The sequence below is a fragment of the Psittacula echo genome (genome assembly GCF_963264785.1).
Source record: "Psittacula echo genome assembly, chromosome: 1".
NCBI classification, from domain to species: domain Eukaryota; kingdom Metazoa; phylum Chordata; class Aves; order Psittaciformes; family Psittacidae; genus Psittacula; species Psittacula echo.
The window spans coordinates 77,149,572-77,162,743 of NC_137735.1; the positions used below are offsets into that span (position 1 = coordinate 77,149,572).

At 49.9% G+C, this 13,172-nt stretch overlaps 1 protein-coding gene across 5 annotated transcripts; it reads left to right on the forward strand.

Moving 5' to 3' along the window:
• Window positions 1–6,029: 6,029 nt before the first annotated feature.
• LOC308228744 (uncharacterized protein) lies at window positions 6,030–12,964 on the forward strand. Of its 5 annotated transcripts, none has more exons than XR_013958249.1 (3): window positions 6,030–6,329; window positions 11,931–12,136; window positions 12,233–12,964. XR_013958249.1 is itself a non-coding variant. In XM_080632277.1 (3 exons), exons 1-3 carry the CDS (start codon window positions 6,577–6,579, stop codon window positions 12,368–12,370), a joined length of 570 nt encoding a protein of 189 aa, XP_080488403.1. In that variant the 5' UTR covers window positions 6,341–6,576; the 3' UTR covers window positions 12,371–12,964. The 5 variants fall into 5 exon arrangements, 1 of the variants encoding a protein (XP_080488403.1); XR_013958250.1 differs by lacking the exon at window positions 6,030–6,329 and adding an exon at window positions 6,341–8,165 and having other exon boundaries at window positions 12,214–12,964; XR_013958251.1 differs by lacking the exon at window positions 6,030–6,329 and adding an exon at window positions 6,341–8,165.
• Window positions 12,965–13,172: the final 208 nt, after the last annotated feature.

Below are 13,172 nucleotides of genomic sequence, written 5' to 3' on the forward strand. Positions count from 1 at the left end.
GGAAACTTAAGTATAATGTGTAAGTTTCTTTTGGATTTTGCAAGAGGGACAGGCCTTGCTGCCTGAAAGCTGGCCCACAGCTCCACTGTCCCCAAGCATCCTGCTGTGCTTTAGGGAATCTTGCCTGTGCCTCTTTTGTAGAGTCTCATTTCACACAACCTCTCACTGAGTATCTAGCTTACTTAGAATAGGAAGTTCTGCACTCAGGTCTTAGTCTTCTGGGAGTCCTGACTTTTTCTGTGAGTTGCCAGATATCAAACTGTCAATGCTTAAGAGCATATGGTATGCAGTTATTAAAATGTAATTATTCCTTTTGCTAGTCTGAAGTTGTACTAGAGCCAGGAAAGATGCTAGAAATCTATACAGAAGTGGAAAAAAAAATATACAAACCTGCTTTTCCTAAGTGAGGGCATTCAGCTGACAGATTTGCAGTAATCATGTAGTTCAATTTAAGTACTTCAGCATCTTTTGTGTAAAGCTAAACCCTGAAAAATAATGCCCTTTTTTCTGGAAGGAACAAGCACTGCTTTCTCCAGAAAGAGAGTTCTGGGTAACCTTCTGCAGTTGGGCTTATCCAGGACCCAGAAATGCTTCTGTTTATAACTGGACTTGAGTAAGTTTAACAGCAATGGCCCACAGGAAGAACAATGATCAGACAATCCTTTTGCTAAGTTGGGCAGATAATGCTACACTAACATGGTACAATTCTCTAGTCTTAAGGGCAACAATTAATTTAGCATACTATTTAATTACATTTTCAGAATTGAACACGTTAGGTTTTACTTGTATGTTGCTAACTTGAATATTCCTAATAGAGCTTAGACAAGCATCTGTCCCTCAAAATTTCAGTGGCAGGTCAACTCTAAGAAAGTTGACACATTAACCAAAGGTTACTTGTAGTGCTATAAAAATAAAGCCTCTGGTTTAATACCAGTTCTGTTACAGCGACTTCCACTCACGTGACAGATGCATTCAGAAGTCACTGCTTTGAAAAATAAGCCTCTGCTAACTTCAGTATTTAAGGTAGAATTTAGAAAGCCAGAGTCTTGGGAAGAGCTGTTTACCTCATATCTGAGGTAAACTCGTATCCTTCATCAGTCTATCTATATCTTTAAGACCAATGCCTCTGCATGAGAGGTTTCAACTCTGCCAAACTTGAGAAGCTACAGCTACAAAAATCAGTGTTTCAAAGAAAACAAAAAATCCTCAAAAGTAAGGCTTAGATTTGAGCCTCAAAAAAAAAAAAAAAAAGAAAAAGTGCCTTTCATCATGTTGGCGTTGCTACTTAGTTTAATCATTTTAATATCCGATGAGCAGTCAAGATGCACATTTTTTGATTTGACAGCTTATCAAAACAGATGTATTCTTGTGCATCGACTGCACATTCTTAAAGTAAGTGGCTATATTACAAAGGGATCCTTGGACTGAACTCAGCTGCCAAGGCAAGTACTTTTTAGCTGAAGATGTTACCCTGTAAAACGTATCTGTTGCCATTCCAAATCAGTGTACTTTGTATAATGACACCAGCAATTCTCTGTGTAAAGAAATAAGCAATTATTAAATATTGTCATCGTGTGGGCATTTATTATTTCAGATTCTAAGTTAGGTTTTTTATGCTATCAGGTTCTGCCAAAAGGTGCCGCTGAGCACAAAAGACCTCAGATCAAATAACTGCAATGTCAAGCAAAAGCAGGTAGGGCATCACAGCAATCTGTCTCTGGATTGTGCAGTCATTTGCTGATCTCCAGTAAGTAGGAAGATTTTACACATATTTTTCTGAGATGTTAGGCAAAGTGAAGTGACATCTGTCTGTTTTCTCCCAGATTTGAGGTCTTCTGTGTTCAATCATAAGTCTTGCACTATTTTTGTACACTTTTTTCCCAGGGCACATTTCTACCAGTTTCCATTTCTGTATTTCATTTTTTTGTGGATGGTCTCATGTTTTCAGCTGTTAGCTGGAAATCTGTGGTGCTTGAACTGACCACCCTTAGGTTTGAATTTTGGGACAGACTGCTCCTGTCAGATAGCAGTTTGCCACCAGTTTGTTTTGTGTAGCCTTTCTTTTTGTTTGCTTTCGTAGTGCTGTGGTGTTTTGCTGCCACCTAATAGATTGGTATGGCAAATGACACTGGGAATAATCTCTGACAAAAAACGGAGTATTAAAAAAAGCTGCTGAGCAATTTGGCTTTCTGGTTTGCTTCTTGTGTAACGGACAACCATTGGAATCTTGTGCAGAGAAGTTTACACAGTGACAGTTCACCTGCTGTACTGTGGACTCTTGCATGTTCTTGGCTCTCTTGGTAGTCAATGTACTTCTTAGAGCAAAAGAAGGGATTCACTGACCATTACTATTAGTTGCTGATTCTTGGATAGTGGGAGTATTTTGTCATTATGGTTCTATTACAATCATCTTGGTTGTAATCTTGTAGGCATACAAGTAAGTAGTAGTACGTACAAGTAACTAAGTAGGCATACAAGACATCATCTTCATTGCCGTAACATGTTGTCCTGGGTTCAGCTATAACAGTTATTTTTCTCCTTTTTAGTAGCTGGTGCAGTGCTTTGTTTTTTGCTTTAGTCTGAGAGTAATGTTGATAAATCACCAGTGTTTTAGTTGTTGCCAAGTAATGCTTACCCTGATCAAAGACATGTCCGTCTCTCATGCTCTGCCAGTGAGGAGGGGCACGGGAGGAAGCCGGCAGGAGCAGAGACAGGACATCTGACCCAAACTAGCCAAAGGGGTATTCCATACCACAGCACGTCATGCCCAATATGCTAACTGGGGGCAGTTACCTGGAAGGTCCAGATTGCTGCTCGGGTTGGGCTGGGCATCGGTTGGCTGGTGGTGAGCAATTGTATTACTGTGTATCACTTGTGTTTATTGGGGTTTTTTCCTTCCCCTTTTAGTTTTATATTATCTCCTCTTGTTATTTCCTTTATCATTATTATTATTGGTGGTAGTAGTAGAGGTGGTGTATGGTACCTTAGTTATTGGACTGTTATTATCTAAACCCGTGGGATTTACATCCTTTTGATTCTCCTCCCCATTCCACCTGGAGCAGGGAGGGAAAGGGGGAGGAGTGAGTGAGCAGCTGCATGGTTCTGAGTTACTGGCTGGGCTTAAACCACAACACATGTCAAGCAATATATGCTAGTTGAATTTGTTGCAGGTAGAAAGTATTTTTATTTTAAGTGTACAGTTTGAGTGCCTTTTGCCTAAACATACCAAGAAACTACTGATGTCTGCAGCTTTTATCCAAGTCCCTAATTCTGTTGAATGCAGGTGGCTGTAGAGCATTGTGCATCCCTTGCCATACAGAAAGTGCTCTTTTAAGAACGTGGTTGCTGGCTTGTCATTTGGCCACTGCTGGCTGTGGTGGAAAACCGCTGTAGCGAAGTGTCATGTTCTTCATCTGAAGTGTTAGACGGGGTCGAGCCAATAAGCTCTGGTTTGCTGTGGCTGTATGAACTCATTTCCGATGGGTGGGCTGGCTGAAGGATCGTATCCATGCCCCTGAAAAGCTGTGCCCACTCCCCTTGTGCTGGTGAGGGTTGTTGGCTTGGCTCGCTCTGACTCCTGAGCTGAAACGTGAGATGAGGGAAAGGAATGCAGTTTGTTCATGCCACAAGTGGCCAACAATGCATTGCCCCCAGGGCAGGTTGGTCACCTTGGCCTGGTGCATCTGCTCACCGTGGAGTGTATGCACTCCAGCCAGGATGCAAGCTTCTCTCAGACCTGTCCTGGGTGGGATTCCTCCATGCCCTGCCAGGCCGTGGGGGCTTTGGTGTCTGCCTTCAGGGATATATCTTGAATGGACACTGTGATGCTGCTGGGAGGAGCGTGAGCCGAGTTGTTTTAAAAATCAGATCTGGAATTGCTTGCTCTCGAGTGTCACTTTTGGTACTGTGGAGCTGATTGTTGTGCTGAAAGATAATCCCTGTTTCATCCCTTCTTGTGTCTCGGGGTATTGCCAGTGCCAGCATTTACCCAGAAGGGGGTTATTCTTACACAGCTTGTAGATAAATTGTGTCTGAGTCATGGGATCTATGCAGAGCTGTCCCAGTCTAGGTGATGTTGTGGCAGCTGCTGTCTGCTGTGTCCTGAAGGCCTATGCCAAGTAACACTTTCTACTAAATGGCAGTGGGGAAGTGCCTGAAAAGTTGCACAGTTGTTGGAGTTGAAACATGGGAATGAAAAAATGACATCCTGTAGAAGACCCCTAAGCCTGAGTCACCAGAATGCCTCTGAGGAGCAGCCTCATCAGCTATGAGATCTGCTGGTGCTGAAAAGGGCCTGCAGCATCCAGATCGTCTTACTGCTTCAGAAGGTAAATTGCAGAGGCCACAAGCTCAGACTTCCCTGGGGCTTGTGTAGGTCATGGTGCCTGGAACCAACCAAGATCATCTAGGACCTAGTTATACTTGTGCCGTGAAGTCTTAAAAATTGCTTGGGAGCGTATTTTATCAGCACCTGAGCTGGTGTTTAGGCTTTGTGACAGTTTTCTGAGTTTCTTAGTTGTTTAGGATCCTTAAGCATGCAAGCCTCAGAGAGGAAGGCCCAACGAGGACAGGGTTGGCTTGTGACATCCAGTTAAGGACAGAGCTGAGAAAGCCTCTGGGTCATATACATCAGGAGCAGAAGCACTTGGCTGGTTGGGTGTGTGGATCACATCAAACTTGTTAACTAACTTGTCAGTTCTGCCTCCACAGCTGGCCATGCCACCACGTCGTTACTAGAAGTAATGATCAACTTCTGACACTGTCTCTGCAGCATGTGCTGTTTCCTCTGACAGTATGAAGAACACTCTGTATGTGTATTGTGCATGTGTGTGAATTAAAATTGAGGACAACTTTTGCAGATGCTGACACGAGGCTCTTCTAGACTGCCTTATTTCAATGCAGTTTGAATTGCAGAGCTTCCCATATCCATGAAATATGTGAGTTCCCTTTGACAGAAGGTACAGGAGTTAAACCCAGAGTCGGTAGAACAAGGTGTCAGGTGCTGGTGGGTTTTGTGCTCCCACAGCAACCTTAGCAGCCCTGCTGGGACTCACAGCATTTGCATCAGGCAAGTCCCCAAGTGCAGCCACTGCGATGCCACTCAGGGCAGTGCATTTGGCACCATGTTCATCATCACAGGTGCTGTTGTGCCCGCTCTTGGCTGCTGTGACCTGCCAGCAGCTGCTCTGCTGGGAGTGTGGTGAGGAAGGAGAGGAGTATTTGGGTGTCCCTTTGGGATATGAAAAAGGGGATTGTTTAGGTGATGGGGACCCCATCCCTGCTGTGGCTCAGCTCCCCCCCTCAGCCAAAGGAAGAAACAATGGAGTGTCTGGGAAGCCCGTGCACAGAGCCCATGCACAGCCGTAGCCTCTCCCAGAGCACCGCAGGGCTGGAAGCAGGCATTTTTTCCCTTGTGGCATACGCATCCAGAGCTGCCGCGGTTTCCCTGGAAAGCACGGAGTGAGTGGTTGGGTTTTCCCTGATGTGTACCTGCATGCAGGCAGTGCTGCACCATGGGCAGGGAAGCCTGCAGCTTCCCAGATCTGATGTGAGGATTTCCAGGCTCCAGCACACAGCCCAGGGGGTAGAGTAAAAAATGGAGCATTCTGTGCTGTGGGAAGAAAATCAGCAGAGTGGTAAGAAGTTTAGAGGAAGGGCGCAGCAGCCTCCACCAGCTGAGGCTGCAGCAGCACTCTGAATGCAGTGACTTGCTCATGTGAACAAAGAAATAAATAAAAACAGTAATGTAAATCATGTCAAGGCTCAGGTTAATGTTCCTCTGCAATAAAATGTGATGCAGAAATTGGCACCTCTAGCTGAGAGGGTGTCGTTGTGCCTGGAAGCTGTGACAGTGTATTCCTGCATGCCCACAAGCAGAGAGCTAGGGGTTCTGCACAGCAGCTGTGGGCTCAGGTGAAATGCAGCTCGTTTTCCCTCTTCAGGCTGATCCTGAGATCAGCGGCCAGAGGGCGCTGCCGTGCTGAAGTGGTGCTTGGAGGCCGCCAGGGGGTGCCGTGGTGCAAGGGGTGTGTTATGCAGCGGTGCCTTCACCAGGGGCACAGGCGCGGGGGTGGCCCGCAGAGCGCACTTCTCTCAGTTCCGAGATCAACTGTCAGGGGCCACTGCAGTGACAAGGCTCCACTATGTAGCGGCTGCCAGGGACTGCTGCAATCCAAGAGATGAAGACAGCACACAGAGCTTACAAGCAGCAGAGTCAAAAGCAACAGTGGAATTGAGTGACAGCCATCCGGGGATGGAGGCTCGACCCAGCCAGATGCATCCTCAGAGCTGCTAGACAAGGGACGTGCGCGTTGAGTGCTCAGCGACAGGTGGGGATGAAGGGGCTGACACGCGTTTCTGCCAGTCCTGACAGGCCACCAGGGACTGGTGAGGTGCTGAGTCACTGATGTGCCGCATGGCGGCCGCCAGGGGTCGACGTGGTGCCAAAGTGCTGCGTGTCTGCCGCCAGGGGGCGGTGAGGTTCTGAGACCCTTGTGTACTGTGTGGCTGCCGGCAGGGGGCGTTGAAGTGCCTAGTCCCTGCTGTGCTGCGTGGCGGCCGCCAGAGGGCGCTGAGATGCTGAGTCGCAGATGTGCTGCGTGGCGGCCTCCAGGGGGTGCTGCGGTGCGAGGCATGATGTTGTGTGTGTTGAGCGCCGAGGGGCGCTACCGTTTTATCGGTGTGGGCAGCGCGCGGTGGAGCCATAAGCTGCAGGCGGCGGTGGTGAGGCGGAGTGTGAACCCAGAGAGCCTCAGCCCCCCCTATGCCCATTCTCCGGGTGGCCAGAGGAGGGACGTTCGTGGTGAGTGCCCGGCAACAGACAGGGGGATGGAGAGAGGTACTGATGTGTTGCATCGGGGCCGACAAGGGGCGCCGTGGCGCAAGCAATGCTTTACGCGGTTTCTCCCTTGGGGGTGCGCCGTTGCAGGAGGGGCAGTGCCCTGTGCTTCCAGTCGGAGATCAACCGTCAGGGGGCTTTCTGTTAAAAGGCATTGAAATGCTACTTGGAGGCCTCCAGGGGGCGATACCATGTTAGTGGTGTGGGCAGCACAGACTGGAGCCTCGGCGGGGGGGTGGTGGGGAGAGCAAAATGGGAACCCATAGCGCCTCAGCCCCACCGTATGCCAGACCAGGGTGGCACAGCGAATCGGTTCTTCAGCCCCCTCTGGCGACCACCACGGAGAACTTCCGTGACCCAACACCACAGCGCCCTCTAGCTGCTGGAACGCTGCAGCCAGGCTCATTACCGCCCCGCACTACTGTTCCTGGCAGCCGACAAGACAGCACAGCAGGACCAGAGCGCCCCAACATCCGCTGGCGGCCGCCACACAGCGCTTCAGAATTTTGACTCCGCAGCACCCCCTGGCGGTCTATATGCAGCACATCAGCAACTCGGCTCCGCGGTGGGTGTCCCCTAGCGGCTCCCACATTACACATTGGCACTGCAGCGCCCCCTGGCTGCCTCCACGCAGCACATCAACATTTTGGCACTTCATCGCCCCCTGGCGGCCCCCACTTCAGAGACTTGGCACCTCAGTACTGCCTGGCGGTCGATCTCGGGATTGACAGAAGCACACGCTGGCCCCCCATGCCCTTTCCCCATGGTTGGGCACTCACTGCGCACATCCCTGGTCTAGCCACCCGGAGGATGTGCATGTCAGGGCTGAGGTTCTCAGGTTGCCCACTCCATTCCCCCACCACCACCGCTGCAGCTACTTTACGGTCTACCGTGTGTTGTCATGACTGCTGATTTGGTAGTGGCCCCTGGCGCTCCCGAGGGGGGCGCCGAGTTGCCGAGTCGCTGATGTGTTGCGTTTTGCTCGCCAGGGGGCGCTGAGGTGCCCAGTATCTGAAGTGCTGTGTGTCGACCGCCAGGGGCGCCGTGGCTCAAGGGGTGCGCTATGCCGCGGTGTCTCCACTAGGGGGAAGCCATTGCGACGGCGGCCGGAGGGCCCGCCCTGTGCTGCCAATCCCGAGATCGACCGTTAGGAGGCGCTACGGCGACAAGGCGTTGAAATGCTGCGCAGCGGAGCCTAGGGCGTGCTACCGTGTTTGCGATGTGGGTGGTGCGCGGCGGGGTCTGAGCGGAAACCCCTGCCCTGCCCTGCCCTGCCCTGCCCTGCCCTGCCCGGGGCCTCCGGGCTGCCAGACCGGGGGCGTGCGCGGTAAGTGTCCGGCAGCGGTTTCTTGGGGGGTGCCCGTAGGGGCAGAACTGACCGGGCGTGTTGTCGGCGCTGCCTGGCTGGAGTGGGGGAACCACCTCTTCCGGGCCGGGGCTGAAGGAGCGAGCTGCCGCCTCGGGGCCCTGCCGGAGGCTCAGCTCCGCAGGGGTTAACCTGCCCTCTCAGCAGAGAGCCGGTCCGGCAGAGAACCCGGAGCCGTGTCTATGCGTATCTGTTTTCTAAACGTGATCGTGGTTGCCGAGACCCAGCTTGCAAGTGATACGCGGATAGACTCCACAACTCGTTAAAGTTTTAAAGTAGGTATGCTTTTATTCAGCTGAGGTGCATGGGGGATCGTTCCTCCAAAAGCATGCGCTACCCAGTGTCGTTTTCCCTCTCTATTTATTCTCTAAAGGTATACATATTAATTAGGTTACACAACACGCCTATACATATTAATGTTCTATCTCCGCTTCATATTATAATGAGGAAAAAAGTTCTTTGCACTTGCGCAGTGCCTCCTGATGATCGTGGGCGAGGGTCTCAAGATGAAGTAAACGAGTCTTCCTCGGGTCTGAACTTTTCACCTCTAGTCATCACGCATGCTCCCTAGCCCCTTGGTCTCGGTCCAAGCTCGGAGGCTGGTTTTGAACGGCTTAGGGGTCCAAGGAGCAGGAACCAAGTCACAGTTCCTTTCCTCTTATCAATAGCCTTGCATCCTTCCAACCTGCCTTGGCAGGCACAAGAAATATTAAGCAAGCAGTATACATTGTTTAGCAAGTAGCTGTAGCCCCTAATAAATCAGGGTAAGGCATTGTTAGAGAAGGGTGAAATTTTATGTTTGTCATAATCATATAAGAGTGATAGAAGTGATTATATTTGAAAAGTTTGCAGTTTGCAAAGAAAGCCTTCGTACATATGTTAAAATTTTGTAACTTCACTGTTCTGTATTTTAGACACTATTCCAGTAGGCTATTGTGTTTAGAAATCATAAATCATAAGGAAAACAATTGTACATTTATCTTTAGTTACTTTATAACTAAGCATTATGTTAGAAACCTAATCAAGGAACGATTTGTACGATGACTGAAAATATCCAAGAATAAAGTTAGAACAGAAAACTTTGTTCGAAACCTGGCTGGAACTATCGTTCTGACCAGTTGCACTTAAGAAACTAGTTAACAATAGTTCCACAGTTTGGACCAAGATTAAGTCATCAGAGTGCAGGTGCAAGTGTGAAGATCATTATAATACAAAGCGGGAATAGATCATAAATCTGTATAGGCGTATTGCATCAGCCGATTTGTAGTGTATAAATTGCGAACGCGATGTGACGGGGTTAGAACCAGATTTGGGTGAGTACCCCTGGTTCTTGGCGCCTTAATAAAGCACCTCATATAACCATTCCAGTGGTTATGTGTTTGTTCTGATGCTAACAGCATGACAGGCGTTAAGCAAGCAATGTACTTTAAGCAATACCCCCCTGTACAACAGTCCATATCACAAGAATCTGTGGAAGGGTTGCCATCCGGAGCTGTGCTGAGGCTGGAGCTCTCCCCGTCGCAGCCTTCCAGCTGCACCTACAACAGTGGGAAAACCTCGGGCATAGTGTCCCAGTTGTCGGTGCTTCCCGGGGAATATCGGGGCGGGCTCAGTCTCGTTAGCGGGTCCTGCCCAGTTTCTGCCTCCGAGCGCACTGGTGGAGGCGGCGTCGCTGCAGGAGGATCAGAAGAGCAACTGAGCGGCAGGTTGGGACAGGGGAACTTGGGACCGCCAGCCCGGAACTGGGAGAGAAGGAAACAAAGCCTGCTCTGGCCCTGGTCCCAGGAGGAGCCTCCCCAGGAGGTCCTGAGGCTCCTGATTCGCCTGGGAAGCTTCAGGTGCACCGAAGGGTAGAACTGTCATCCCTCGTGGGCGAAATAAAAAGAGGGGAGGGAGGTTACGGGCACGTGGCAGGTGTAGTGGCCGACAGGGCTCAGTTCCAGCACTTTAATCCCTTGAAAGCGGGGTTTGCATTGACGAACAGGTTTTTCTGCCTACAGTGAGTTAACGAGGGAGGAGCACGGAAGTCTCAGCTGCCAACAACAGCCTCTGCATGGCCGAGGGGACAGAGTGGGGATGTCTCCGAAAGGCAGGAGAATAACACTCCTTAACACCAATGCAACATTAAGAAGTAGGCACTTCCTTATTGCAGCGCTGGATGCTAGGAGGAATTTCCACAAATCAAGCACACCCAATGCCAATTTCATTCTTACATTTATATGCAAAATTTACAAGGTAGTACATTCCCAGTTACAATGATTGGTTAGCGATTTACACACAATTACATCTGCAGTGATACTCTCTTCTGCTATTACGCTTGCATGGGTCTTCACTTGATCAAGAGTCTTCTTGATCTGTAGGTGTGTTTTTTAGTATTATAATGAAGGCAGTTTACTTCAGGTCACCTTAAAAGTAAGTTTTGCCAAGTTGGCCGGCTAGATTTCTACCTTGCCAGGTTATCAAATAACTCATCCTATATGCAATAGACCCTAGATGCTTTGGTTATGCTCTAGAGAGTAAGGACTAAGGTTAGCACGTCACAGAGGACACGGACTTCAAGCAACACAGCATCCTGTGCTAGCATAAAGGCAAACTTCTTAGACCAAGTTACTCCTATAGATAACTATTCCACAAACACAAACCAGAAAGATTCAGTAAAACTTCAGATAATCTGCAACAGATTATCTGAATAACAATACTGGCTGGGCTCCTCGCCCTTCCAACCCCTGCAGTGATTTGAGGAGGGGCATTCACACCAGGCACTCCTGGCAACAGGGAAAACCAAGAGGCTGTCTGCCTCTTGGCTGCGGTGTGGGCTGGGAGCTCCTGCTCGAAGAGCTTCATCCTCTTGGCTGTAACACTGCAGCCACTTCCTCATGATGGGCTTTTCAGTGCAGGCAATGGCACAGGGGAGGAGCAGAGCAGCAGAAGGGCTCAGCCTGGGCTAGAGCGAGGAGCCATGGCCCTGACATAGGTAGCACCAGGGAACACCGATATGGCAGGAAGTGTCTGATGAGTGCTCTGAAGCAGGTGGGTGGCCATGCTTTGCTCTGGGGGCATCTGGCAGGGTCAGGCAGGTGGGAACACCCCAAACACAGGTAAGCCAAAGAAGCTGTGCCTGGCAGTGCTCGAGGAGGAAAATGTGCCATGCTTGTGGCTACTGGCATTGGTACCGGTCGTGTTGTAGGGCAGTCTGGGGCTGATGCTGATCCCAGGCAGCAGCAGGGTCGGGCCTGTGACTGCATCCCACATCTGTTGTGCCTGGCGGTTGCCTGGGATGAGGTGGTGGTGTTTCTGGTTGTGTTGAGTGCCCTGCGGGTTACCTGACATTAGCAGGATGTGAAGCACAGCCTGCAGCTGCCCCAGTCCCACTCCAGGGCAGGGTGGCAGGGGAGTGCTGTGTCAGCCAGACCTCAGTCCCAGGATTGCTCAATGGTGTTTGGTGCCTGAAATGCTCCTCCCTGAGCAGAGGGGTTTTGGCAAGCTGTGCATTCTCACCTGCTCTGTGGGGGAGGAATGTGTTTTTTCCAGGTGAGCCTTGAGCTCTTCAGTTGCTGCTTCTCCCTCCCCATGTCAGTGCTGCGCAGCCTCTGCCAAAAGCAAGGGGCAGGAGGGAGGAAAGAGTTGCCCTTGCCCTGGACAGGGACAGGTATCTCCCACGGGTTATGTGGGGCCATGCTGTCCACCCCAGGAGCTCTGACTGAGCAGTTTTGATCCCTTTCACAGGTACGGAGGAGGTTTCCACACTGCCGTGCCCATATCCACCTGCCTGCTGCAGGAGATCTGTCCTCGGAAATGAAACTAGAAGAGACTCCTCTGTGCAGAGAGAGGCACTTGGCATGGATTTAATCCCTGAGGGAAGAGAGAGGGCTCTTTGCTGCTCAGAGCTCCTTGTTGAGGACAGTTCTGCCTGCAACTGCCTCGGAGTACAGGTCTGACAGATGGACACCTCAGCTCCTCACAGCTCCAGGTAATTTCAACTGCAGCCGTGGGATGTTCCTGCTAATAGTCACTCCTTCCTGTTACAGGTCAGCTTGGCTCTCCCTCGTGAAGGCTACAGAGAGGAGGTGCTGTCCTTTTCAACCTGTGCTAGGTGTGCAGCCCTGGCTGATGGATGTCACAGCTCCAGCTGTAGGGCAGGTCCAATGACTGAGCGCTTCAGATAAGAGACGTTCCTGCTTTCTTACAGCTTCAGCTGACAGGCTGTCCAGCATGTTACTGCTCAGGGGATTTGAAGCCCTAGGTAATAACAATTCCTGCTGCTTGTTTCACTTTCAGGTAATTTCAGGTACAGCTTTTTGAAACTCCAGTTCTGGCTACACAATGCTCCTGTTGATGGACATTCCCATTGGGGAAGTGAAGCTGCTTCTTGTTGCCAGCTTTGACTTAATAAATGCACCTTCTTGTTACAAGCCAGTTAAAGCTCCAGCTGATTGCAGCAATCTGGGCTCTTGGCCAGGTTGTAAATCAATCACTGTCATAATTTGTATATGACTGTAAATTGTCATACTTGTATGTTGTCATTATTGAGTAACTGTTCCAGTGGTTGTACATGCCTTGAATAAAGAGTTGGGCATGTAAAGAGAGGGGGAAAAGGTGCTTTTACCCCACAGACTATCAGACATTGAATTGAGCTTGGTGCATGCCAGTGTCCGCAACTTTGAGAGCCAGCGTGACCAGACCCCACCTGTGGTCCACGCACCTGTCTACTCCCTTCCCAAATACACAGATCCCAATACCCTCCCTCCACCCCTCTTTTTCCCACCTACCCAAAATTCCCCCTGAGCTTCTGTTTTGGAGGTTGAAAACAGCCAACAGCCTCTGTTTCCAAGTCCCAAATATGCAGCACTTAAGCACCGCAAGGACTTAGCCTGCATTTTTGAGTGCTGAAAACACATGAATGACTTAGGTGTGGGTTTTTTGGTTTTTGGTTGGTTGGTTGGTTTGGTGTTTTTTTTGTTTGTGGGT

Excerpts from the sequence above, each read along its gene's own strand:
- LOC308228744 (XM_080632277.1), top strand. The coding sequence starts at position 6,577 with ATGCTGAGTCGCAGATGTGCTGCGTGGCGGCCTCCAGGGGGTGCTGCG. Across the intron at positions 6,803-11,930 it reads CCAGAGGAGGGACGTTCGTG|GTACGGAGGAGGTTTCCACA; the intron begins GTGAGTGCCCGG and ends TCCCTTTCACAG. Across the intron at positions 12,137-12,232 it reads GCAACTGCCTCGGAGTACAG|GTCAGCTTGGCTCTCCCTCG; the intron begins GTCTGACAGATG and ends TTCCTGTTACAG.